Genomic DNA, 27,173 nt, shown 5'->3' with positions numbered 1-27,173 from the left:
GAGACTGAGATCTGAGGATCACAGTTTGAAGCCAGACCAGGCGGGAAATTCTTTTGAAATGCTTATATTCAAATAACAAGCAAAATGCTGGGCTCAGATGTGGTTCAAGTGATAGAGTGCCAGAGATTAATACACTGAATGAAAGTGCAAGGCCCTGAGGGCAAACCCCTGAAAAAGAACAATAAAAAGAAAAAGAAAGGCAGGTAGGGAGGCAGGTGGGTAGGAAAATGCTTGGTAAATATAAAGATGAGAAAAGTGGCATATAATTTCAAGGTTTTCACTAAGTTAAGAACTGCTGCTCTGTGCTATCTCCTGTTCGTTCTGAGTAGAGAAAAGTTCAGGAAGGTAAAGGCCAATGAAGCAGAAGGTTTAACGCCTGAAGCCCTAGCTCTAAGGTTGGTGCAGCCTGTGTTACCTCTGATGGTTCCACCTTCCCACAGCTCATGCCTAGAACTTTCGGTTGTTGAAAGCAGTCATTTTTTTTGTTTGTTTTTTAAATTAGTGCCCCTGACTGGAATATATGCAACACACGAAACACACAAAACATTTCCTCCTAAACTGTAATTTTCTCTTGAAACGCTAACCCCACTATGGGAATTGCTTGGATTTTTGTTGTTATATTTAGTTTTGACTTCATCTGATTGTTTCCTCTGCAACTTTTCTCTTCTTTTGGCAGCTGGAGGTTGTGGAGGCCATGAAAAGACAGGCCCAAAGAAACATAGGTCCCATGGTTTCCCGTATTTGCAATAACTAGTATATGTCTGAGACAAGCAGAAAAGGTTAGATAAGTTGATGTTAGGTGAAATGGAGCCCAAGATAAGTATTCAAATGTTTTTTCTTTCTTGCGATTGTTTCTAACATATTTATAAGATGAATTCTTTGTTGCTTTGTATGTCCCTCCCCCACAGTATAACCCCTGCTTTCACTGTATTTGAAGTTGGTATAATTTGTGGAGGGGAAGGGCAAAAACAAATCATGTAAATAGGGACACAGATGGACCCATTACAACAATGAGATATGCAAGTCATAATGTTGAAAAATGAACTTTACAACTTTGGCCTGGTTGGGGAGGGGGGGGAGGATGGGAAGGGATGGGAAGGAGAAACAAAGGAGGAGGCAACAATGCTTGATAAGAAATGTACTCATTATCTTGCCCATGTAATTGTAACTCCTCTGTATGGTATTTTCACAATAAAAAAAAAAGAAACGAAACCTTGTACTTCTTTTGGGGATGGGAGCAGGAAGATTGTTAACAAATACTGTTTTTTAGTTATTAATAGGAAGGGTAAGAGAAATAAAGCATTTCATGTTTTGTTGTCTCCTATTCCCTCCTGAGCAGTCATTCAAGAACAAATGTGTCATCCAAGGAAATGCAGAGACCTTAAAAGGTGCAGTTATCGGGAGGAATTGTGCTCATTTTGTCCTGTAGCTTCACTGAAATACCTGTACCCACCCTAGCCTCCAGTCCATCTGTTTTGAAGCCTTTATGACAGTGTGCAAACAGTCTTCATCCTTCTCAAGTTAAAACTCCTGCATCTGCACATGTGGCAGAATTAACCAACCTAGGGAGGAAGTGCACTCTATTGATGTGCATGGTCTATCCATGATATCAGCTGAAGAAAGAGATTTTTGTCCTAAAAGTCACAGGTTTTTAAATGAATTGAATGAATTTAAATTAAATATGATCACCTAGCTACCTATTTCTGCATTCCTTTGGGAGATGAAAAGTTTTACTTTACCAAATCATCTCTTTTCATTTTTGAAATGATTATATTAAAACTGAACTGTCATAATTATTGTCAGCATTTATTGAGTATCTACTCTGCTATTTTAGGCACTGGGTGAGGAGTTTTTACGTATTATCTATAACATGTGACATATTATCCTTATACTGTAGATGAGGAAGCTAAATATAGATAGTAACACTGTGGTTGGCTTAGCAACTGTTCTGTAGGTTAAATAAAAGAAAACTTGAGGGCACAGATATTTTTAGTCAACTAAATTTTCAGCAATGTATCTCATAATCAACAGTCATGCTGAAATATTTGTTTTTAATGTTAGAGAGTATCAGGAATAGGAACAGCTTCAGTTCTTTTGTTGTTTGTTATAGACTGTCCTTTCTGATTTTTTTTTGACAGTACTTGGGTTTGAACTCAGAGCCTAGTGCTGGTAGACACTTGAATTATACCCCCATTACTTTTGCTTCAGTTTTTTTTTTTCAAGTTTTATCTCAAATCTATGACAGAACTGGCCTGGGTCATGATCCTTCTATTAGTGTTTCCATACAGCTGAGATCAAATGATGTAAGCTGTTTAGATCATTGGATTTAGATGGTGAGGGGAGAGAAGTATCTCACAAGCATTTTGCCTGGTCTGTATTTGAACCATGATCTTTCCCGTCTCTGTCTCCAAAGTAGCTAGAATTACAGGTATGAACCCTAAGAATATAGGTGGGATCATGTGGACTTTGACTGTTAAACAAATATTTATTGAACACTTAAATCTAGGCAGTGACGGCAAGGCAGCAAGGAAGCAAAGTTGAGTAACCCCTGGTTTCTTTTTATAGGATACTTCAGCATCCTCTGTAAAGTACTTCTGGTCTAGTAAGTCAGTCAATGAGTGAGTTGTGTTAAGTCCAGTTATGGATGTAAGAATAGGGGAATCAAGATCAGACTTACCCTGCCTATAAGGCCTAGTTTCAGAAGTCAGAACAGGAATTTAAGTTTCTAAGGGGCAAGATAGGGAGGAGGGCAGGCATGCAGGTAAAGGGAATTTCCCATGAGACAGAATTAGGACTATTTCAAGTCTTCTTCCTTAAGTTGTGGAGTAGGAGCAGGTAACCTGTATTTAATTTCTTTAACTACTATTATTTATTTTGCTTTATTTGGTGTTTATTTGGTAAATTTGTTCATGTGTATGAGAGAGAGAGTGAGAGACAGATAGAAAATAATGAGGATCAGACCCACAGCCTTGTGCATGCTTAGACATTCTTTACTGTCAAGTTCTTGACACAGCAATGAATGGAAAGACCTTTAAAAATAATTACTTAGCACCTAGAGTTTATGGATTCTTATTTTTCCTTAAATTCCTTTTTCAAATGCTCTTCTACTCTCTGCATCTCTGATCCATTTTTATCTTACACATTGAAGCATTAATAAATACTCAAAAAAGAGATAATTATAATCTTAAAGGTTATCTGTACAGAACCTAAACCAGTATGTTTTTTTCTCGAATTTTCTATGTAAAAGGCTCAGAGATATCATATTAAGAGCTTCTAAACTAGAGGTAGTAAAATTTATTTGTCAGACATATACAGCTTCTCAGTGTAGCAAAGTAGACAGAGCAGTTGTACCTAAGAGGTCTGGATCCAAGTACTGTCCAAGTCATGGAGGTGTAGCACTGTGGTAAACACTCTTACACATTTTGAACTTTAGTTTTCTTCATCTGTAAATGGCATAATACATTTTCCACAAGCTAGTTGTAAGAATTCAATTAAAATAGCATGTGTGAAAATATTTAAAATTGTAAACTATCTGAATATTTTAACAGTATCATTTTTAAATATCATTTTGAAAATGTGACAGAGATTTTGACAAGTTGACTTTTAAACTAGGTCATTGCTTGAAATTTTATCCTGTTTAGGAAATCAGAACTAATGGATTGTACTTAATGTTATATTTAGTATAATCGTCATTTGCAAATGTGGTGCTTTGCAGAATCATTTGCATTAATGGTGGTGAGATGTGTAAATTTGGAAGAAAAAATTATAAAATCAAATTTTCACCCTTAGGGGATTGTTTTCAATTTTTTTACAACTGGAAAATATAAATAGAAGGGTGTTCAACAGTAACAAAAAATACAGCTACAGGCCCACTTGGCATTTTGTCTTATTTAGTCACTTTATATTCCTTCACATTTTAAATACTCTGGAAGTCAAAGACTACATCATAGATATTAAGTACACTAATATTATATATGATTGTCAGATTTTTGGATCTTCTGGACTATAAAACAAATAGCTTTTTCTAGGCTTCATAAACATTGGGTCAATGATATTTAAATTTAGCCATCAGAAATATCCTTCTAAGACACAACTTGAAGATAACCAAAATGCCAATGAGAGCTTCTCACAATAAAAAAAATGTTTCTAGCAATTACTCCAGTATTTCCTTTATCACATCAAAATAGTTTGTCCTATGAGTTAGCTTAAATGATCAAGAATATTTGATTTAACAGCCAAGTTTTTTAATATATGTTTTTTATTGTGAAAATACTGTAAGAGGGGTTACAGTTACATGAGTAAGGTAATGAGTACATTTCCTATGGAGCATTGTTACCTCCTCCTTTGTTTTCCCTTACCATCCCTTCCCTCCCCACTTCTCCAACTCCTCCATCCCCACCCCCACCCCCAGTTGTAAAGTTCGTTTTCAACATAGTGTCTTGTACATCTCATTATTAGAAATGGGTCAACCTGTATCCTTATTTCAGCATTTTATTTTCCTTCCCCTCCCCAAATTAGAAAAATGTATATACAAGATGCAGGGCACCCACTTCAAATACAGTGAAAACAGGGGTTATACTGTGGGGGAAGAACATACAAGAGAAACAAAAATATCACACAGTACAATGTTAAGAAATTAAAAACCACTTGTGTCCCTATCTTGGGGGACATTTCACTTAACATCATTTCACTTAACATCATCTTATATGGTCCTATGTACATAGCTTTTGGCCTTTACTGCTTGTCCTAGACTTATACTAGTTATTGCAAATAAGGGAAGCCATGGGACCTATGTTTCTTTGGGCCTGGCTTACTTCACTTACTTCACTTAATACAATTTTTTTCCAAGTCTTTCCATTTCCTAACAAATGGGGAAATGTCCTTCTTTCTGATGGAGGCATAGAATTCCATTGTGTATATATACCACATTTCCTTGATCCATTCATCTACTGAGGGGCATCTGGGTTGGTTCCATATCTTAGCTATGGTAAATACTGCTGCAATAAACATAGCTGTGCTGGTGGCTTTAGTTTGACCTTGTTTGTGATCATTTGGGTAAATGCTCAGAAGTGGGTCATAGGGGAACTCTATGTGGAGTCTTTTGAGGAACCTCCATACTGCTTTCCAAAGTGGTTGAACAAGTTTACACTCCCACCAGCAATGTAGTAGGGTTCCCTTTTGGCCACATCCCCTCCAGCATCTCTTGTTTTGATATTTTTTTGATTATAGCCATTCTAACTGGGGTGAGGTGAAATCTTAATGTTGTTTTGATTTGCATTTCTTTTATGACTAGAGAAGTTGAGCATTTTTTTCTATTGGCCTTTCTTATTTCTTCTTCAGAGACATTTCTCTTTAAGTCTTTAGCCCACTTATTTATTGGGTAGTGTTTCTTTGAGGATTTGCTGTTGGGGGATTTAGTTTTTTGAGTTCTAAGTATACTTTAGATATGAGACCCTTGTTCATTGTGTGGCTAGTGAAGATCTCCCAATTTGTTGGTTTTTCTATTGATCTTGCTAGCGTTGTCCTTTGCCATTTAGAAACTCTGCAATCCTATTTGTCCAATCTTTCTTTGATTTGTGTTTATAGGTCTTTATTAAGAAAATTTTGTCCTGTGCCAAGGACCCCTGGAGTTTCTCCTATTCCATCCTGTAATGTTTTCAGGGTGTCTGCTTTGACTTTGAGGTCTTTGATCCATTTGGAGTTGATTCTGGTGTGGGGTGATATATAAGGATCTAGCTTTAGTTTGCTACAGGTGTTTAACCAATTTTGCCAGCACCATTTTTATATAATTTTTCTTACGTGCTCTAGGAATAAAAGCAAATAGCAGCCTACAAGCCATTGCTTCTTAAATTTTCCTCCTGATATTTCCTAGTTGGCTTACCATGTGAGTTATAAAAGAGGTAAGATTTAGGGAATGAGCACTGGGATATGTTCAAGATGATATTTATCCAGCTAGCCAGAATTACTTGCCCTTATAAAGTAGCTTAATGGAGAGAGTTTGCCCCCTTTTGCTCCTTGACCTTTCAACAAGTAAAAACAACATTCTTCCCTCTTGAAGGGTACAGCAGTCAGGGTGCCATCTTGGAAGGAAACACAATCCTTACTAGATGCTGAATGTCTTAATATTGAACTTTCTGGTTTTCACAATCATGTGAGAAAGAATTTTGTTCTTTATAAATTATAAATTCTTTATAAATGTTTGTTAAACATTTTGTTTAACAAACAAATTTTGTTAAAGCAGCACAAATGAACTAAGACAATACCTGTATAATATTGTCATTCTGATTGTAAAATAGAATATAACAAGCATTGCATATTTGTTTCCTATTTTATTAATTTCTTTAACTATTATTATTTATTCTGCCTTCTTTGGGTTTATTTACTAATTTTTGTGTTTATGATAGAGAGAGTGACAGAGATAAGAGATATTGAGACCCACAGCCTTGTGCATGCTAGACTTTCTTCCCACTGAACTATATACCCTTAATACCCCAGTTGCTATTTTATTCTTAGCTCATATGTGTGTGTGTGTGTGTGTGTGTGTAGAGAGAAAGATTTATGCATATATGTTATACATGTATTATATATATATATTAAATACTATTACGTATGTATATATGTATATGTTTATAATAGTCTTTCTTTGTAGTATTTGTGGATAAGGCTGTGAATTTGCTGAGTGCACATGTCTGGCTACTATATTCTATAAGCTATAGTATGTAACACTTTCAAATGATTAAGTTGACTTTAACAATTGAGTGTTAACATATTTTAATCCCTAGGGTAAGTATTTTGCTTTTAAAAATAGATTCATTTAATATATTTTTTAAAAAGTCTTTCCATTTCCTTACGAATGGTGCAATGCCATTTTTTCTGATGGATGAGTAGAATTCCATCGTGTATATATCCCACATTTTATTGATCCATTCATGCATTGAGGAGTATCTGGGCTGATTTCGTATCTTGGCTATGATACATAATGCTATAGTGAATATGGTTGTGCTGGTAGCTTTAGTTGGCCTTGTTTGTGCTCTATTGGATATATTTTCTCTCATTTTTATAGCAAGTATGTACCAATAAATTTGCAAATAAACACAATGGGTGGTAAGCAAGAAGTTACAAATGAATTAACTGAAGTATAGTAGACTATGGTGAGCACAAATAGTATAATTCTTTAAAAATAAAAAGTCAAAGTCCAACAAATTAAATACCAGGAAATAGGTTCTTCCAAGAGGGGACTCAGGTGAGGTCAAGGGAAAAGGAGTAGGAGAATAAAGGGGAAGGGGAGAGAATTCAAGTAAGAATTCATTGTATATACCATGGAACTGAGACATGTAAGGGAAGGAGTGGGTCAAAGGGGAGGCAGGTGATGATGTTGAAGCCATGACAGATAAAGATGCATTGTAGATGTAAATTGCTTTGATAAATGGCAAAAATTCAATACATAACCCCAAAATAAGCAGAAATGTACTCATTTCCTTACATATGTAACTGTAACTCTGTACAACTCCTTTAAATAAAATAAATTTAAGGAAGGGAAGGGATGAATTGGGAGGAGTGGGTGAGAATGTTCAAAGGGGTGACATGGGTCAAGAAGCGTTGTATTCATAAACTGCTTTGCTGAATGGCAGCTCCTTTGTACAACTATTTGCAGATAATAAAAATACTCAAAATGTAGACTCTATGAAATGCTGATCTTACTATCAGTAATAAAGATATGGTAAAGTTATTCATTACTTCAAAATGTCACTTTAAAGAATTCATTTACTGTTATTAAGAAGGTGAAGTACAGAGGGGTTATAGTTACCTAAGTCATATAAAGAATACTTTCTTTTTGAACAGTGTCACTCACCCCTTCCCCCATGCTCTCCCAGTTTTTGCCCCCCCCCACAAGTTGTAAAGATCATTTTCAATGTAATGTCTAGTGGGTAGCACTTCTGCATTTGTTTATCATATATCTCACCAAATTATCCCTTTTAACTGAGATGTAGAGAAAGTCAATGGGCAGATGCAGAAACATACTGTACGGGGAGGTGATACTTTTTCATGCCTTAATACCTAGATAATTTTGCTTGCTTGGAGGGAGCGATGAAACATGTTTTCAGAGAGCATGAATAAAAGGGTTTCTGATCTAGGCTGCCTCGCATGTTTTTACATCCCTTAAATTTTACATTTCTATAGTATGTAGCTTTTCTCTAATACCATGTTGTAGGTTTTCTACAAGAGCCGATTGCATACTCAAATGTGAGGAGACTATATAAATTCTATTAGACCAAAGTACTTTGGAGAATGCAGAGAAGTACTACTTATATCCAAAGTACTTTGGAGAACGAAGAGAATACTTATGACAGGCTAACAGGGCAAACAAATTGTCATGGGGGAAATTGATGATGTTACACTATTACTAATATGGATGTCTTCTGAAGTAGGATGATGTAGAACTGAGGTGACCTACAGTAATTCTGAGCTTCCCAGTTGATTTCATTTGGGAAAGAATACAGTGTACAGTTCCCAAAGGAAGAAAGAAGAGAAAGTAATCATAAAGGTCTAAAAGAACAGGGGAAAGAAAATAACCCCCAAGAATAAGGCTGGGGAAGTAGCTCAATGATACCTTTGCACATGCCAGGAAAGAGCACTATTCTTGGGAGTATTCTGCCATTATTATCAAAATCACCTAAGCTATTTAAAAACTATTTTAGAATCACCTGAACGACCTCTCTCTGTTCTATTCTAGCTCTCTCTGCTACCTAGCTCTCTCTGTTCTTTTCTAGCTCTCTCTGCTCTTTCTCTGCCCTAGCTCTTTCCTCTCTTTTTCCTCTCTTTCCCAGCTCTCTCTCATTCCCAGGCCTTTCCCAGCCACGTGGAGTGCCAACCTTGCCTGGTCCCAGCAGGTCTACTAAATAAACCTACCCTTGCCTGAAAAAAAATAAAATCACCTGAACGAGTATCTTCTCTTGCTTCTTAACAAAGTTTGCACTTCTGTTTTATTATATGGGTGGTCATATCTCCACATAAGAGTGATTTTAATCTTCTAAACTATGCTTTGCTTTCCATTATTTGGCCTCTTATTCATGTACTAATATCCACCTGTCTTCCTGAGGAAAAAGATCATTCTTGTTTTTTTTTCTTTTTGTGGTGGTAATGTAATTGAGAATGATCTTTTTTCCTCAGGAAAACAGATGAATATTAGTACATGAATTTTGAATAGACTAATATCAAATTATAATCAATCAAATTCAGTGACTGTCCATAACTACTCTTACAAGTCATACTTTTAATGTGATAATAATGGCAGAGAAGAGGTAGAGTTTAAAAACTTGCCTAGCATCAGAGCAAGTTTTTTGTTTTTTGTTTTGCATCAGAGCAATACAATAGGTTGGACCTACTCTGTGGGCAATGCTGTAGGTCTGAGGGGTGGTAGCAAAGAGACCTAGAGGACAGAATGGTAATCAGCTGTTACCATAGCTAGTTAGGACTGATGAGCAGTTACCTGATGATGGGACCCCTCAGTCAAGCCTTCAAGTAGACAAACTGCTTTCACATTAAAAAGGTAGGACAATCTAAGACCTAATTAGAGAATTAACTTTTACTTTTTTCATTAGTTTGTTCTATCTCTCTATCATCTCTTTTTCTAGAGAACAATATCTATATATCTATATATCTATATCTATATCTACATCCATATATGTCACATATCTCTGAATGTATAGTCCTAAGGAAATGACCTCTTTTACAGTTTATTCTCCATTATCCTTTCAGGATTTCTAGTTTCTTGGCAAGCTGGTGTTACGTTCATCATTCAGAAAACAAGAAAGGTTAAGGGATTGTAAGCGTAAACATTCATGGCAGAGGGTAAACTGTATATCATTCTTAAGTAATATATCAAAACCTTGTTCTGGAAGAACACAATATAAAGTAACTAGAAATGTATACATCTGGGCTCACAGATCATATGATAAAACCTAGAAATTTCAAAAGAGAAAACAAAACAGCCACAAAGTTGCTGAGCTAGCCAAATATGTTTGGTGGTTGTAGCTCTACAAGGCAGTCATTTGAAATAAGTTTATTTGAAATCACAGTTGGCTGAAGAAATTTTCCTTTCTGTGTGTTCTTGTAGTTGACCCTGTGTAAAACCCAGGCTGGTATCCCTTGGAGAAGCAACTTATGATCTATAAGAAAGGAATGCCACATTTTATCTTTGAAATTCAATCCAGATGATTTTATTGAGAGATTTTCAAACTGACTTTGAACGTCTTTGATTTTGTTCTTGTTTTCATTATCTTTTATTACTGTTTGTAATGCCTGAGTCCATTTAATTTTTACATTTTCCTAGTATTTTATTATTGTTTAGTTTTCGTGTGAAAGCCCACAGTTGTTTTTCATATTTCAGTTACTACTTTTTTTCCTGTATCATATATTACTGGGTCCTTCATAAGGATAATTTGTGCGAATCACTGTTTGATAAACCAAAGTCATAGGAGAAAAATTAGAACTTTTGGCATTTCTTGAGTATTGCTACTAGGAGCGATTGCTGTTATTTGTGCTGTCCCACTGTACAATATACTTTTCATAGTTATTTGTGTTTCTTTTCTCATTGTAGCTATTTCTGTATTTGTTTCTCTTCTATGGAACTGTGGATCACAGGAGAGTAGTAGCTGTCCATTCTCTACAGGGCTTTCAACTAAACTTTGAACATTGTAGACACCCATGGATTTGAACAGAATAGAGTGGACTTGAGAGTGGAATTACATGAAAGAGGAAGAGATTTCTAGCTGGAGCAGTATTTTGTAATGATTTCATACCAGAGTGTGCCACATCTTCTTAGGAGACAAAGCGTCTCAGGGCCCACAGGCATATTAAAGGCTTTGAGAAAGTCTGTAGCACACAAATTTGGTTATTCTGTTTTAACTTGGTATTCTTCAGATCTGCCTGACCAAACATACTTTGCGTCTGACATCTGCAATGGACAGAAATACAATTTAAATTAATTTAGGCTCCAAAGGGAATTTATTGGCTTATGTAACTGGGAAGAATTCGTAGAGAAGCTACAGAATGATGGAGATGGAGACTGGGAACTAAGGAATCCCTTTCTTTCATCTACCTTTTTCTCATATTTCCTGATTTCACTTCAGGTGCTGACCTTGTTTCCTCTATTGTGTGGCCAGTCCTGAGGTGTGGCCTTCAGCTTGGTAGGGAACAAACTTATAAAAGAGAGAATATTGACCTCCAAATATCTGACAATGAATTTTCACAAAGATTTGGTCTCATGTATCTATCCTATGGACCAATCATTCTTAGGAAATCTGGAATCAATACTGAGGAAAGTATTTTACTAAGAGTGACCATATCTAGGTTTTTTATCCAATTATGTGTCCTGAATGGGTCATGCAGAACTATTTGAAGAGCTGTGGGCATCCGGCAGGTGTCCGTGGTGCCCATGTCCTTCCTGAGCTGTTCACAAAAATGCTTCGCGATAGATAAGACTTGAGTCCAGACATGAAACTGTCTTTCTAAAAGAACTGAACAATGACTAGTACCAAAATCAGTCACATTCCCTTTCTTTGCGCATTAACTGTGGGCACTGGTGAGGGTTTAACAGATCTTGTAACTGGTTCTGGGACTGACCATGCTGTAAGATATAGGGTGAATTTGGCAAACGTAGGAGAATTTCCCCTATTACTGAATTTCTCCTATTATTACCCCAGCTTGTGTACTGTTTTTAAAAACTTGCTTAGTTGTCATTACTTTGCAACATATGAAACCAGCATCAAACAGATATTTTTTTTTCCCTTCAGAATTGTAATGCTAACAATCCTTCGGCCTAAATTTTGTGGGTTTTTTTTTTTAAAGAGAAGAGTTAGGAAAGGTTTCTTGGAAAAGCAGAAATATGAATCTCCTTTATTCATGTAACACCTGTTTATTGAACCTGTCCCCCCTTGCACTCTTGACGGCATTACAACAACAAGCCAGAAGGCTATTCCTACCTCCAGGGGGATATATTCTTATCTTTAATTTTCCAAACTTAAGTTTGAAGTTGATAAATACAAGGAAGCAAAAATAAAGCAGAAGAGCGGAATAAGGGATCTCTGGGGAGAAAGGAATTGATATTTAACCTCATGTGGGCAGAGAAAGCCTCTCTGATGAGAAAGTGATTTTGAATAAGCCATGCAAAGTGAGGGATGGCTGGCTCTCTGCAGAGGGAACAGCAGATGAGAAGAACCTGAGGCAGCAGCAGGTCCAAAGTGTCTGTGGGGGACATGGACATCAGAGTGATAGCCACCAAAAAGATCAAGAGAGAGTGGCAAGAAATGAGATCAGGGAGGTAATGGGCAGCTACCCAATGCTGGTTTTAGGGGTTGTCATAGAGATATTGGCTCACTTAATGAAATTGTGGCCAGTAGAGGGTTTTGAGCAGAGAAGTAACATGTTCTGACACTTGGATTTGTTCTTCTGGCTTACTTTGGTGGATTAGCTGGGGCAGAGACAGAGCAGACAACCCGTCAGGAAAACAATACCAACATCCAGAGAATGAACAGACATAGACCAGGATGGTGGCAACGAAGGTGGTGAGAAACGGCAGTTCTGTCTAGATTTTAGATATAGACCCGATAGGAGTTGATAATGAAATAGACCTGGTGGATGAGAGAAGGAAGAACAATTGAGGATGATGGAATGGTTTTGGCCTAAACAATAGAAGAATAGAGTTGTCATTCACTGCACAGGGAAGATGTCAGGAAAAGCCAGTTTATAGGAACTGTCAGAAGGGTTCATTTTGAACATGACATGTTTATTAGAACTGCCAATGGAGATAATGTAGGCCTGCAGCTCAGGGGAAATGTCCTGGATGGAGATATAATTTGTGAGTCATCTGTGTTTTAGGCATAAAACATGTAGATTACTTTCGGACTGTGCAGACAGCAAAGATCAATCTAAGTTCTGGGGTACTTCAAACACTAAACCTTTTATTTTAGGGTACATATTAGTTTATCTTAGAATACTCGTATTCCATTACCACAGTTGAGATATGATAAACAAAAAGGATGTATCTTAACAAAAATCTTTCAGAAGAGCATGTAGAAGTTATGTCATTTTCTTTAGTCATAAAAGCATACTCCTAATTTTCCAGTGTGGGCAGAGTTACGTTAGTAAGGGTGCTATTGTACTAAGAAGACACTGGGAAAGTGTCTAACAGATAGTGAGATATTCTGCATGTGTTCTGAATTAGGGTGTTGCTGTACTTGAAGGTCTTTGAATCTGATTTTCACTGGTACAGAGTCCATTCCTTCAACTCATAATATTATTGCAGATAAATTATGTGCAAAGTAGCCATTCGGAATAAAATGCTTTTACACTTCTGACACTTGGAGTGAAAGGATTTACACTTGGGCAAAGTGTGATTCAGAACTAAATACTTCCAGGGTTTCTAAAGCAGCAGCCTGAGAATGGTAGAATGCTGTTTAGAAAAGGTAGAAATGGGAAAAGAACAATGTTGTTTTACATAATGACTGTATTATGTAAGTATGACAGCATTTAAGCACACAAAACCAAAATGGGTGATTAGTCAGATCAACAGTCTACCTGGAGCAGGGACTCTGATGGGAAGGTAAAAACAGATTATTATACAACTTGTGTCCTGTGGTTGGTGAACACTGTCTCTGGAGAGAGCTTGAGAAATGTGATTGTGTATATATTTGGACCACTTGGTCATGCCCCACACTCTGCTTTGTGTTATTGTGCTTCCTGCATGATCACAGTTTTGGCAATGTGATTAGCCACTTCCCATGGCTACTGTTTTCATATCTGAAAGATCTAACACTAACTTTTAGCAGTATCATTTATTGGAAGACTAATATTAGAACTTTTGGGAAATTCCATATTACTTAGTAGTAGTCATGTTTCTACCTTGCCTTTGCAGTTTAGTTGCTCATTTGTTTTTGGTTTCTACTTAATATTTTGTCCTAATTTTCTTGCATTTTGTCAAGTAGCTTTCCCTTCTTCTCCTTCTCCTTCTCCTCCTCCTCTTTCACCACCACACCATCTCCTGCTGCTCCTCCTCCTCCTTCTCTTCCCTCCCTCCCTCCCTCCCTCCTTTTTTCCCTCCCTACATCCTTTCCTTCCCTTCCTTCTCTCCCTCCTCTCCCTCCCTTCCTTCCTTTTTTTTTTTTTTTTTTTTTGGTTGGTCATGGACCTTGAACTCTGGGCCTGGGCCCTGTCTCTCAACTCTTCAGCTTAAAGAGCTCTACCACTTGAGCCACAGCGCCACTTCTGGTTTTCTGGTGGTTTATTGGAGATAAGAGTTTCATGGTCTTTCCTGCTTGGGCTGGCTTTGAACCACAAACCTCAGATCTCAGCCTTCTGAGTAACTAGGATTGCAGGCATGAACCGCTGGTGCCCGTCTCCTTCCTTCCTTTTTGATAGTACAGGGATCCGAGCACGTATTTGCTAGGCAAGCACTCTGTCATTTGAGTCATTCTGCCAACTCCTTTTGTGTTCATATAATTTACTAGATAGAGTCTTGCTTTATGTCCAGGCTGGCATTGGCTGCAATCCTCCTATTTGTGTTTCCCTGCCTTGTGGTGTGATAGGTTTGTACTACTGCACCCTAGTTATGGTACTTTCTAGGGTCACTGGGATGACAGATGTATGCTAAGCACAGCTATTGGTTGTAATGGAGTCTTACCAATTTTTTTTCTCCCAGCTCTTGCACTGTAATCTCCAAATCTCTACCTCCCTTGTACTTAGTATTACAGTCTTAGATGCATCTGCATGATAGCTTCCTTCTTGTATGAAATGCAAAACTAATGGAAAAATTCATATCAAAATGCTACTGACAGTGAAGGAGCTCTAGGTCCTGTCACTTATTTTCCCCAAAAACTCTGAAATAGAAATTGAAAATAAGAATGTTGACATAGCCTTTTTACTAATGGAGGAAATTGAGTCATTTTAGCCCTTTCCATTTTAGCCATGACCCATGTAGAAAAGTACATTGGCACTTTTGACATGAAGAGTGGGACATTGATGTTGGATGATAAGTATGTATCAGAATCTATATCTTTTCTATGATCTTTCCAAGTTCTCATCTTTATCCTTCCATGATTATTGAAATATTTCCTTTGGGTTTTATAAAAGAATAATGCCTACAAGACAAGCTTTCAGAGTGTCTGTATTAAGCAGCCTTTCTGAGAAAACCATTTTATGCCATCTTTTCCTCTCTCCCAAACCTGCACATGTCTCCCTCCTCCTCCTCACTATCCATTAACTTGTGCTTCTCTGCAAAAATAAGAGTCCTGAGAAATTCTCATCACCACCTCACCATATTCTCCAGTCATTTACCTTTGAATCCTGGTAGTATTGATGAGCTGTGTTAGTAACTGAAGCCGATCCTCTAGTTGAGAAGGAATATTGTCCCTTCTCAATAGTTTTAGGTTGTTTGAGCTGCTTTGGTAATTAATCCCTATCTTCCAGCATTAACCTATTTCTCCAAGCTCATGGTATTCATATTCCAACATGCTCTAATATCCACATTTCACAGTTCCCTTCCTCATTTCTTCTCTCTTCTTAGTAGAGATAATTTTCAAAATATCAAATACCAGTTTGCACTCCTTCACCTGTATTGTTCACTTAGTACTCTGGTATCCACTATAATAGTGCTTGTTGAGATCCCATAGCATTGCCATCCTGCCAAATTGATTGGTTTACTCAGTTTTTTAAATTTTATTTCAACTTTCATCCTCCTAGGACTCAGCTGATACACTGTCTTTATGGTGACCCTTCTTCACCTGGCTGTTGATGAAGTCCTTGTTTCCTTTTCTCTGTCTCTGTCTCTCTCTGATTCTCTTTTTCAAGGTTTTCTGGTACTGTTTTCTTTTATTTCAATGAAAATAGAATTGATCAGGTATAAATCTTACCCCTTTACTCTATAGACACTCACTTTCAGGGCTGTGACACCCTTATGTGGCCGTGATGTTTCCCAAATGATGTCCTTTAAAGGTTCCATCTTTCTACTGGTATTTTTGGCAGGCATCTTCTACCTATAACTCCTTACTGTGGCTGTTAGAACCCAGTGACCTGGCTGGCTCCCACTGTGGTACTGCGGTCTATTTCATTACTTCATTACTCCCATCTCCTCCTCTTTGCCCCTTGAGCTTCCAAAATACTCTCAGCCTCCTTCCTGTTTAGAGGCTTTGCATTTGCCATTCTCTTCAGCCAGAATGTTTTTTATCCAGGTCTTTGCATGACTTGTGACCTTGTTCAGTGTAGAAGCCTTCTCCATCTACACTGTTTAAAAACAGTATATACTTTTTTTTACCCATTTCATTTTCCTTTCTTAGTACTTATCACTGCATCATACTCTATCTTGTTTCCTCCATGGGTATATGAGCCTACTGGGCATGCAGTTCATCTGGTTTCTTCTAGTATCCCTTGGAAATAGATCATCCACTGACCTCCCCCCCCCTCCATACTTAATGGTGATTGACTAAATAGTTTGTATTGAATGAGTGAAAAAAATATGTGAAACAAGTTAGGCTGCACGTTGTTCTTTGTATAAACCATCATTACATCCTTTTCTTTTTTTAATTTAAATTTTATTGTAAAGGTGACTTATAGAGGAGTGACAGTTTCATAGGTACATGAGTACATTTCTTTTTTAATATATTTTTATTGTAAAGATACTGTACAGAGGGGTTACAGTTACATGAGCAAGGTAATGAGTCCATTTCCTATCAAGCATTGTTACCCCCTCCTTTATATTTCCCCTACTATCCTTTTCCTCCCCAACTCCTCCCTCCCCTTTTCTACCCCCCCTTCAAAGTTGTAAAGTTCATTTTCAACACAGTGTCTTGTACATCTCATTGTTACAGTGGGTAATCCTATATCCTTATTTCAGCATTTTGTTATTTCCCTTCCCATCCCCAAGTTAGAAAAATGTATATTCAGGACTCTGGAATCCAATACAATGAAAACAGGGGTTGTACCATGGGGAAAGAACATATCAAAGAAACAAAAAAAATCACATAGTACATTATAAGTACATTAAGAAGGACAGCAACAAAGATAAAACCTCTTGTGTCCTTATCTTGGGGTTTGTTTGACTCAGCATCATTACATCCTTTTCAAAGCTACAGATAACATTGATTCCCATTAAATAATTCACTAGGGACTGTTTGGTACTGGGATTTTGGATAGGCAGATGCCCTACCAGTTGAGCCATACCTTTAGGTCTCTTTGCTTTCATTAATTTTCAAGCAAGGTATCACATTTATGCCTGGGACTGGGCTCATAGATCCCCCTATAGATGGCCGCTCGTGTACCTGGGACTACAGGTATATACCATCATGTTCAGTTTATTTGCTAAGATGAGGTCTTTGAATATTTTTTACTCAAGCTGGCCTCAAATATGGTTTGATAGATCTCTAACTCCACGATAGTAGGAATTGCAAGCATGAGTCATTGCAGTGAACTGCCAGTTAGGGACGGTTGTGTGAAGGGACTTTCCAAGAGTGATACTCATGATGTCTTCCTTGTCCCCTCTATGGAAATAAATTCGGTTTTCTTGGCTCTTTCCATGCAGCTGAAGAATAAGTTTATGAAAAAACTACCACGTGATGCAGAAGCTTCCAATGTGCTTGTTGGGGAAGTGGACTTCTTGGATACACCTTTCATTGCCTTTGTTCGGCTGCAGCAGGCTGTCATGTTGGGGGCCATGACAGAGGTCCCTGTACCCACCAGGTAAGCTGCTCTCCTACGTGGGATGGTCCAGGGTGTTTCTAGGGAAGCGTTCTTCTACTCAGCTGGAGAATGAAGACATGTGCAGTGCCTTAGAGAGCCTGGATTTGAAATAACTGCTAAGTATGACTTTGAAACTTTAAATTATTTGGTACTTTAGATAATAATAATAATAATAATAATAATAATAATAATAATAATAATAATAATAATAATAATTGCAGTTACAACAACAATCTACCTGCAATATAGTAGTCTATATTTATAAAAATGTGTGTGTGTGTGCGTGCGTGCGTGCGTGCGTGCGTGTGTGTGTGTGTGTGTGTGTGTGTGTGTGTGTGTGTGTGTGTGTGTGTGTGTGCGTGCTTGTCCTGGAGCTTGAACTCAGAGTCTGGGCCTCATTCCTAAGCATTTTTGCTAAAGGCTAGCACTCTACCACTTAAGCCATAGCTTCAAGTCTTACTTTTTTGGTAGTTAATTGCAAGTAAGAATCTTACATAGCTTAATATATTTTTTCCAAGTCTTTCCATTTCCTAACAAATGGGGCAATGTCATTCTTTCTGATGAAGGCATAGATTTCCATTATTTTATATATATATATATCTATATATATATCTATATATATCACATTTTCTTGGTCCATTCACCTACTGAGGGGCATCTGGGTTGGTTCCATATCTTCACTATGGTGAATAATGCTGCGATAAACATAGTTGTGCTGGTAGCTTTGGTATGACTTTGTTTGTGATCATTTGGGTAAATGCCCAAAAGTAGGATTGCTAGGTTCTAGGGGAGCTCTATGTGGAGTCTTTTGAGGAATCTCCATACTGCTTTTCAAAGTGGTTGAACAAGTTTACACTCCCACCAGCAATGCAGTAGGGTTCCCTTTTGGCTACATCCCCTCCAGCATCTGTGTTATTAGATTTTTTCATTTACAGCCATTCTAACTGGGGTGAGGTAGAATCTCAATGTTATCTTGATTTGCATTTCTTTTATGGCTAGCGAAGATGAGAGAAACATGGGTCCCATGGTTTCCCTTATTTGCAATAACTAGTACATGTCTAGGACAAGCAAAAAAGTTCAAAAACTATGTACATATGGCCATATAAGATGACGTTAAGCAAAGTGAACCCCAAAACAGAGACACAAGTGGTTTTTTCTTTCTTGCTATTGTTTTTAACGTACTTATAATGCATGATGTAATTCTTTTGTTTCTTTTGTATGTTCTTCTCCCACAGTATAACCCCTGTTTTCACTGTATCTGATTGTGGTGTCCTGCATTTTGTACATACATTTTTATAATTCGGGGAGGGGAAGGGATATAACAAAAAGGCTTAAATACGGATCCAGGTTGGCTGATTGTAGCAATGAGATGTACAAGACACTGTGTTGAAAATGAACTTTACAATTTTGGGGGGGGGTTTGGAGTGAGGAGTTGAGGAAGTGGGGAGGGAAGGATAGGAGAAAAGTGAATGAGGAAGTAATAGTGCTCGATAGGAAATGTACTCATAACTCATGTAACTGTAACCCCTTTGTACAGTATTTTTACAATAAAAATATATATGGAAGAAAAAAGAGTCTTGCCGACTTCCCTGCTTGGGCTGTCTTCGGACCACGCTCCTTAAATCTCATCATTCTGAGAAGCTAGGATTACAGGTGTAAACCATCAGCATTTGGCTCTAATCCTTTAACATGCAAAAAAATGCATATAGACTTTACTTCTGAAGAAACTGAGTCTGAACAACTCATCCAAAGTGATACATTAGGTAAATATAAAGCAAATTAAATGCTTTAATTTGCTTTATGCCTTATGAGGAAATTGGTAGTTGGCTTATATACACATAGATACACAGATACATAGACACATGTACACAAATATATTTGTAAAACTCTAAGCTATATGCTTAAATTTGTGTACTTTTCAGTTATGCCATGCTCCATGAATCTTTTTAAAAGGAAGTGTGCGACTGATGTTACAGCCCCATACTCCCGTTTATGGCCTCGTCATCTTGCATAAACACCACAGAAATCACCGTTTCATCTCCCTTGGAAATGGCACAGTAGTTAGGAAGCTTGATTTATGTAGTAAGATGAAAGGGAAGATCACTTCAACTTGTGCTGGGGAAGGGTTTAAGGAGAAGTGTGTCCTTCAGGATAGCATGAGGAAATTGTCTTCTGGAAGGACTTTCAGAGCGCGGGTGCTTTCCGTGCTCACCCATGGGAAAGCACAGGTGACTTTTCTTCAGTTTCCATGGGGACCAGCAGACCACGCTCCATCTCCCTCAGTGAACTCTGAAGGTCTCATCATGATTAACCAGCAGTGGCAAGAGGTTCATAACTTACTTTTAGCTAAGTTAGGAAGAAAATTAGAACACTCCGCAAGGCCCTACTCAATTCAGGCCATTCTCCCTGATCATACCACTAGTTTTTAACCTGTTGTTGTTGTTTTTTTTTTAAAGTTCTTAGGCATTTATTTAGTATAGGAATAATATGTAGGGGAGTGTTTGGACAAACAGCAAGGAGATGATCTAGCTTTTTCAATTAATGGGATTAGCATGATTTGTGTTTTCTGTAACTTATCTTTTTGCTTGAAAACATTCCAGCAGAGCCTTGCAGTTCTGTCTGAGCAATCACCTGGCAAACTGCTGACTAAGACAATGGCTGAAGTCCAGTTTGGTGCCCCGATGGCTTTATTTATATCTCTTTGAACTAACTTTACTGGGGCTGGGAAGGGGAAAAAAATGTCAAGAGGTGTTAAAGAAAATTGCACTTGCTTTCTCGGTTTCATTGCCATTTTTCTTTAGAAGCCTCAAATAAAAAATATTTAAAAGGCTTTTTAAAAACACACATGTGTTGAGTAGCAAAATATTGATACTTTTGTGTCTCTTATCATCTGCTCTTGTCTGGCTCATTCTTTATTTTTTGTGTTTTTTTTCTGTTGTTTTTCTTCAGTACTGGAGGATAATATTAGTTTAGAGGTGAAATATAGCATTGTTTGAATTAACAAGAGGAGCCAAGCAATTCAAAGGGGATGTAATTCAATAATACCATAAAACTATTTCAGGGCAATAATCTGAGCAGTATATCCTTGCATGTTAACATTGTTCCAGGAAACAGTTTGGTCCATTTGCTATCCTCAGGACCAGTGCTGGCTGTAATCACTGACTAGGGAGTCTCATTAGCTTTTTTGGTAGTGAGTAATGTGAAGCCATTTACAATGGCTGCATCCTGTGAAATTCAATAAAGGAAATCCCACAAGGGATGTGGTAGTTGTTGGGAAGGCTGCGGCTGTGTTCCATGATGTGCTTTAATGTGTATGCTGCTGAGTTATGTTGCAAAGTCTGTTTTGTTGCATATCTTTTTATGGTCACTTTTCCCTTTGATGGGTGGAAGAACTTATGCTATTATTATTGTTACTATTCCTAATACATGGTAATACTACCGTGAACATAGCTTAGCTCCCACAGCTCCTCTTTCTTGCATGGGGTTCATACTTTTCTCCATTTCTCTGTTCCTTGTTGGTCTGATTTAGCTCCTGCTTGCAGCTGTACCACTGTTAACTTGGTAGGTGGATGTCTGTGTTTGTGGGAGTTCTTATCTTTTATGCAAAAGTGAACAAGCTCTGGCTTTGGAAGTTTGAGGACTTGGTAGCTTGTATTTATGATCTGTCTAGTGTCATGCAGGCAATTTGCTTGCTATCATCTTATGTCTATTCACAGGGTGGCCACTCCCTCAGGTTTATGAGATATATATGGGATAAGTATTCTTATTTACATTTTACAGTCAAGAGATGAATGGAACTCAAGGGAAGATTCACTATCGATGCCTGAAGCAGAGTAGAGATTTTTGACTCAGAGTTCAGATTTTAGGGAGAATTTAGGAAGATACCTTGAGTAGGTTAAGGGAAAAAAAATCCATTATCCCATGAAGAGCATCCAACACTCTAGATCAGTTCATCCCTTTCAGATGCTGATTTGGACAGCTAAGGAAAATGCTTTATTCAGTAAGCAGTAGTTGTTTTTTTTTAAATAGCAGAATGTTTACATGTTTAGTGGTTCTAGATGATAATACATATTTTGTGTTATAATGGCATACCTAGGAGAAAGAGTTGATGTGTAATTCTTAAAGCTATTACACTAAACATACTAGAGGAATTGAAACAGAAGTCCTACTCATTCAATTCTGTTCTGTCTACCAGTCTAATTGCTAGCTATTAGGTATGGTATATACTGTGGTTGGTCACGATGGATTTGTGGTCCTCAAGAATCTTTGTGGAAGCTATAGCTTAGCCACATTTTCCAAAAGTACTAAGTGTGAGTGATGTGCAGGCTGAGTTTATTCTAGAAATAGCTATGATATATCAGGAAGGGAGGGGGTACAATCCTTTCTGAAAAGATTGAGTGGTTTAGGAAGGCTGGCTTTTTTCCCCCTGATATTATGCACTGTTTCTGCCTATAATTATTTTGTGAATGTGAGGATAGGCCATTGGTTCCGGACACAGATCATCTGGTACTTCTTTTTGTTATGGAGAATGGTAGAGGCATTTTCTGCAGATGGAATTAGTTATTTGAGAAAAGCTCACAGAAGTACAAAAGGGCCTTATAAAGACTCTTGCCATTACTCTGACTTATTTCTAGCTATGAGCGAGTAGAAAATCTCACTAACGTAAATTAATGTTATTTTTTTCTGAGCTGTCAACATTGGCTGTCCCTTTCCAGCCAGACAAATGTTTTGTTTACTCTAATTTCTTAATAAAGAGAAATAAAGCTTCTGCTTAAAAATAACATCAGTCTGTTGACAAAACTCAGCTTAGGTCATGAAAGGAGTTTTCAATACATTGTAGAAGCTGAGCTTGAGAGGATGTTCTTGCATCATAAAAGTTGTAACAGCATTTGCTGCTTTTGAAGGCTAACGGGGAGAGAACATTTCGGGCAGAACCTTTCTCAGAGTTCTCACCTGGTTTGAGTCAAGCAGACTGGATTAGCAGCTCCATAGAGGGCCCTATTCCTGCAGCTGCAATGTGTGACTCAAGGTGATGTTTGTTGCTGCTGTGGCTGTTCGGCTTCCCGTGTCTGTCATTTAAAGAAAGTCATTTAATGAACTGTTCCTGACTGGCATATAGGAAAATTCTAACAATGTCACATGTTGTTGCGGTAGTGGTAGTGTAGTGGTGTGTGTGTGCATGTGTTCAAACGCATGTGCGTTTATTTGTGCATGTGTGCGAGCGTGTGTGCATGCATGCCCGTACTCAGCGTGTAGGCACTGTCCCTTAGCTTTTTCACTCTTTCGTTCAAGGCTAGCATTCTCCCTCTTATGCTATAGCTCTATCTTTGGCTTTTTGGTGGGCAATTGGAGGTAAGTCTCATGGACTTTCCTGCCCAGGCTTGCCTTTGAACCCTGATCCTCATATCTCAGATGCCTCCTAAGTACAGGCTAGGGTTACAGGTATGTGAGCCACTGGTGTTCAGCTCAAAATGTTTTGTTTCTGTTGGACATTTGATGATATTTGATTGATAAAAAATATATTTTCAGTTTTAACCTAGATACTTTTATTACCCAGATTATTGAACTCATAAATATCTCATACACTGGGTTTTCTGTGAAAGTGGGTGTTATAGTCACCATTGATTTACTGCTTCCATTCATTGCTTGATGATATTTGGCAAACATGGGCCATCTTATGGACAATGCATGTTCTCATCTTGTAGGATTTACATTGGTGCCTCCATTGTTCTCTCAGCTCTTCAAATAGCTCTGCATACCCCTTGCCTAAGATCCTGATTGATGGGTATTAGTGACAGAGTGTTTTGCTCACTAAGATGATGAAATGTGGCTTTGTTGCCATATAGTGAACTGAGTTAGTAGTTAATGTATCAGCAACACATAATGTGTATTTGTAAACTATAATCATCATAGAGATACTAGCAAGAGGTAAGAAGAGGTAAGAGTGGTTCTGGAAAGGTTTTGGATATTATGTATTATTGAAAAGTTAATATTGAGATTATTGAAATAACAAAAAATGGTAGGCAAAAGGAATCTGTTATTTCAAAATGTGTGAAATAAAAGATCCAGGTGTTAACAATGTTTCTTGCAGCACTCCATCTGTCTATTTTACCTAAAATTATGCCCTTATTTTGCTTGATAGCTGGCTGTTTGTGAATAGACAAGGTGAATTGGAAAATGTCACCAATATGAGTAATTTTTTTCTTTGGGCAGCACTGTTTTTTGTTGTTGTTGTTTTTTTTGGGGGGGTTGTATGTTTTTGTTGGTCATGGGGCCTTGAACTCTGGGCCTGGGCGCTGTCCCTGAGCTCTTTAGCTCAAGGCAAGCAATCTACCACTTGAGCCACAGCACCACTTCCAGTTTTCTGGGGGTTAATTGGAGATAAGAGTCTCACTGATTTTCCTACCGAGGCTGCCTTTGAACCATGGTCCTCAGATCTCAGCCTCCTGAGTAGCCAGGATTACAGGCATGAGCCACCAGTGCCCTGCTGCACTGGGGTTTTAATTAAAGGCTTTGTGAAGGAGGTGTGCTACTGCTCAAACCATACTGCCAACATTTTTTATTCTGCCTAATTTTGAGATATGGTCTCACTTTTTGCCTGAGCTAGCCTGGACTGTTATTTTCTTAATTATGCTTTCCATGTTCCTGGGATGTCAAGCTCACGCCACAGTGCCCAACTTAGTTTGCAATAGGGTCTTGCAATCCTCCCAACCTCTGCCTTCTTAGTAGCTAGGGTTATAGGTGTCAGCTACTAGCTTCTTCTCCAATCTGAGTATTTCTTAGTGGCCTTATATTTTACTTTAAGGACTAAGTATCTTTTGACTGTTTTATACTAAAAATGATTATAGTTCTCATTATAACACTAGAGTAGAAGCATATAATGATACATGTGGTAGTATGTTATTATATAGGAAGTGGTCAGCTTCATAGGAATTAAATTATAGCATCAGTCAAACTTCATTCTTAGGAGAAATAAATGACTTCTTTCATATTTGAACACTTTCAAGCTTGCTGACCATTTTAGATACTGCGTTCACTATGATTTCAAGTGAAAGCAAGTATTCCATTCCACTCCAGACTTGGTTTCTAAGCAAACTGGATAGTTCTATAATTATTATGATGTAAAATCTGAATCTTCAAACTTTGATACCTTTTTTTTGCATTGTCAGCTTTTTAGGGGGTTTCTATCTCCTTTGGATTGAATTTTATAACCAAAAATTTACTTATCCATCGAGGGGCGTTTTGGAATAGAAAGTAATATAAGGAGCAAGCTGTCAATATTTCTCTTAAGTCAAGTATAGAAGTAACTAAATAATAAAATAGGATTTAGAAAAGTAAAATGCGAAGCCATTCTTAATGCGCTCAAGTCTCGCCTAAGTGTTCTCTTCCCTGGAAGCCCTTTCCCAGTGTGACCTGGGGAAATAATCGCTGGTTAGTTTTCCTCAGATGAATCACAGCTGTTGTGTATCAGTTGGGCAGGTTGATAGCAGAATTGTGCGGTGAAAAGAACAGGATGTAAGAAGGTCTAGTTGCCTATCTCTATTTGTGTGTGTGTGTGTGTGTGTGTGTGTGTGTGTGTGTGTGTGTGTGTGTGTGTGTGTTAAGAATTGGATTGAATCCAGGGGTTCATGCATGCTGAGCATACACTCCATCACTGAGCTTTATCCTAGGACCTGTTGTTCACTAAGCACAAATCATGGGCTCATTTATCATTTTCTTCTAGTTCAGTTTCTTCATCCTTAAACATGTATAGCATGCATGGCCATTTTGAAGAGAGCTTCATGGAAATTTAAACAAGATAATGAATGTGAAATGCTTTATGGGTTTTCGGAAACTGTGCAAGTACATGATGTCATCATATTATTCCCTTTATTATCTCTTTGGTAGGCAAGACATGATCCCTGTTATGGTTGGGATTTATCCATTGTCACCTTTTGTACATTTTTCTTAACCACTTACTTGGAAGACTATGTTTGCCCTTTTGCCCTTCCAATGTGACAAGTTAGGAATAAGCACATTCTTATGATTTCAGGACCTATTCTGTAGTTGAATTATCAAGAAAAAAACATTTGGAAAGAAAATGTGGAATCCCACAAAAGGCTTTTAACAGGTTATAGATGATGCTTATTTTGAATTTCTCTCTTATTTCTCTTTCCTCTTATTGACTGTGAGCATTTGGCTCACTTGGAAAGATTTTGTTTTGCTAACTCCCAATCATGCTGAATAGAAACAGTTCTTAAAAGTATAGGGAGAGCCATTTGTCACTTTCCATAATGAGTAAAGAAAAGTCAGAGTCATCCAGCAGCATACTAGTAACTGGACATCATGAGTTTATTCCAATGATTCCAAAAGCCAATGGAAATGGAGAAAGAAAAAGTTTAAAACAAGAAGATGGATTGACTCATAGAAGTACACGAAGCTAACTTTTCTTGCTCAGTGAAGACGCTTCTCAGGTTTCTATACAACATTCTTCTTTGTTTCCACATAAACTGAACAATTAATTGTATTTTGAAGTTGTGAAAAAGAGTATTTTTAAATGACACCCAATGGTTTCATGCATTAAGATGACAGACATTTGGTTTTCTGTTCACTGAACATGATGAAATATGTGTTACAGTGTCTGCTTCTCTCCTTTTCCATTAGGTTCTTGTTCATTCTCTTAGGTCCAAAGGGGAAAGCCAAGTCCTACCATGAGATTGGCAGAGCCATTGCTACCTTGATGTCTGATGAGGTAGGGGTTTGGAAAAGATGGGGTGCTGTGAATGTCCTATTTGTGTTGATTTCATACTCTGAATTGGCAGTTATATTTTATTTAATTAGATTTCTATGATTAGCAGACTTCTTCATAACACAAGATACACTCATTTGCATTAAATGAACTAATATTCCTTATACAGTACATATACAGGACAACAAGAACCTATAATACTACAAGAACCTACAATACCACAAGAACCTCTAAATAAATAAATAAATAAATTGACAATTGCCTTTAATTAAAATGCAAAAAAAGAACCTATTGTACACATATATTTTAAATTTTTTCTTTCTTTTTATTTTTTTGGTCAGAAACTAGAACTTGAATCCCATCCCTTCTACTTTTTCTCATTGGCAAGTGAGCCATACTTCCAACCGCTAAAATTTTATTGTTAAATAGTTGTACAGAGAGGTTACAATTCCATAAGTAGGGTTTTGAGTACATATATCTTGGTCCCTATCACTCCTTCCATTATTCTTCCCATTATTTCTCTCTCATCCCTTCCCTCAATTTTTACATAATTTACATTGAATATAAGGACTGCTTTATATGACTATGGTATTTTTAAACTCTGCTTATTTTTTTTTAACTCTATGTTCAAATAAAATGTTTGTTTTTTTCCCTCAAGGCTAGGCTTCTACCACTTGAGCCACAGTTTCATTTCCAGCTTTTTGGTGGTTAGTTT

At 37.5% G+C, this 27,173-nt stretch overlaps 1 protein-coding gene across 3 annotated transcripts in view; it reads left to right on the top strand.

Annotated features, from left to right (window-relative positions):
• Slc4a4 (solute carrier family 4 member 4) overlaps positions 1 to 27,173 on the top strand; it is a 366,043-nt gene that overhangs the window by 226,184 nt on the left and 112,686 nt on the right. For all 3 annotated transcript variants that reach the window (XM_070012959.1, XM_070012960.1, XM_070012961.1), the window contains exons 8-9: positions 17,573 to 17,730; positions 26,374 to 26,461. In XM_070012959.1, the coding sequence (XP_069869060.1) occupies positions 17,573 to 17,730; positions 26,374 to 26,461 (246 nt within the window). The remainder of the gene's footprint in view (positions 1 to 17,572; positions 17,731 to 26,373; positions 26,462 to 27,173) is intronic.

This window comes from Dipodomys merriami, unplaced genomic scaffold (genome assembly GCF_024711535.1).
Source record: "Dipodomys merriami isolate MVZ:Mamm:240054 unplaced genomic scaffold, mDipMer1.0.p SCAF_9, whole genome shotgun sequence".
NCBI classification, from domain to species: Eukaryota; Metazoa; Chordata; class Mammalia; order Rodentia; family Heteromyidae; genus Dipodomys; species Dipodomys merriami.
The sequence above is the reverse complement of the archived record's forward strand: the minus strand, read 5'-3'. Positions and strand labels throughout refer to the sequence as shown.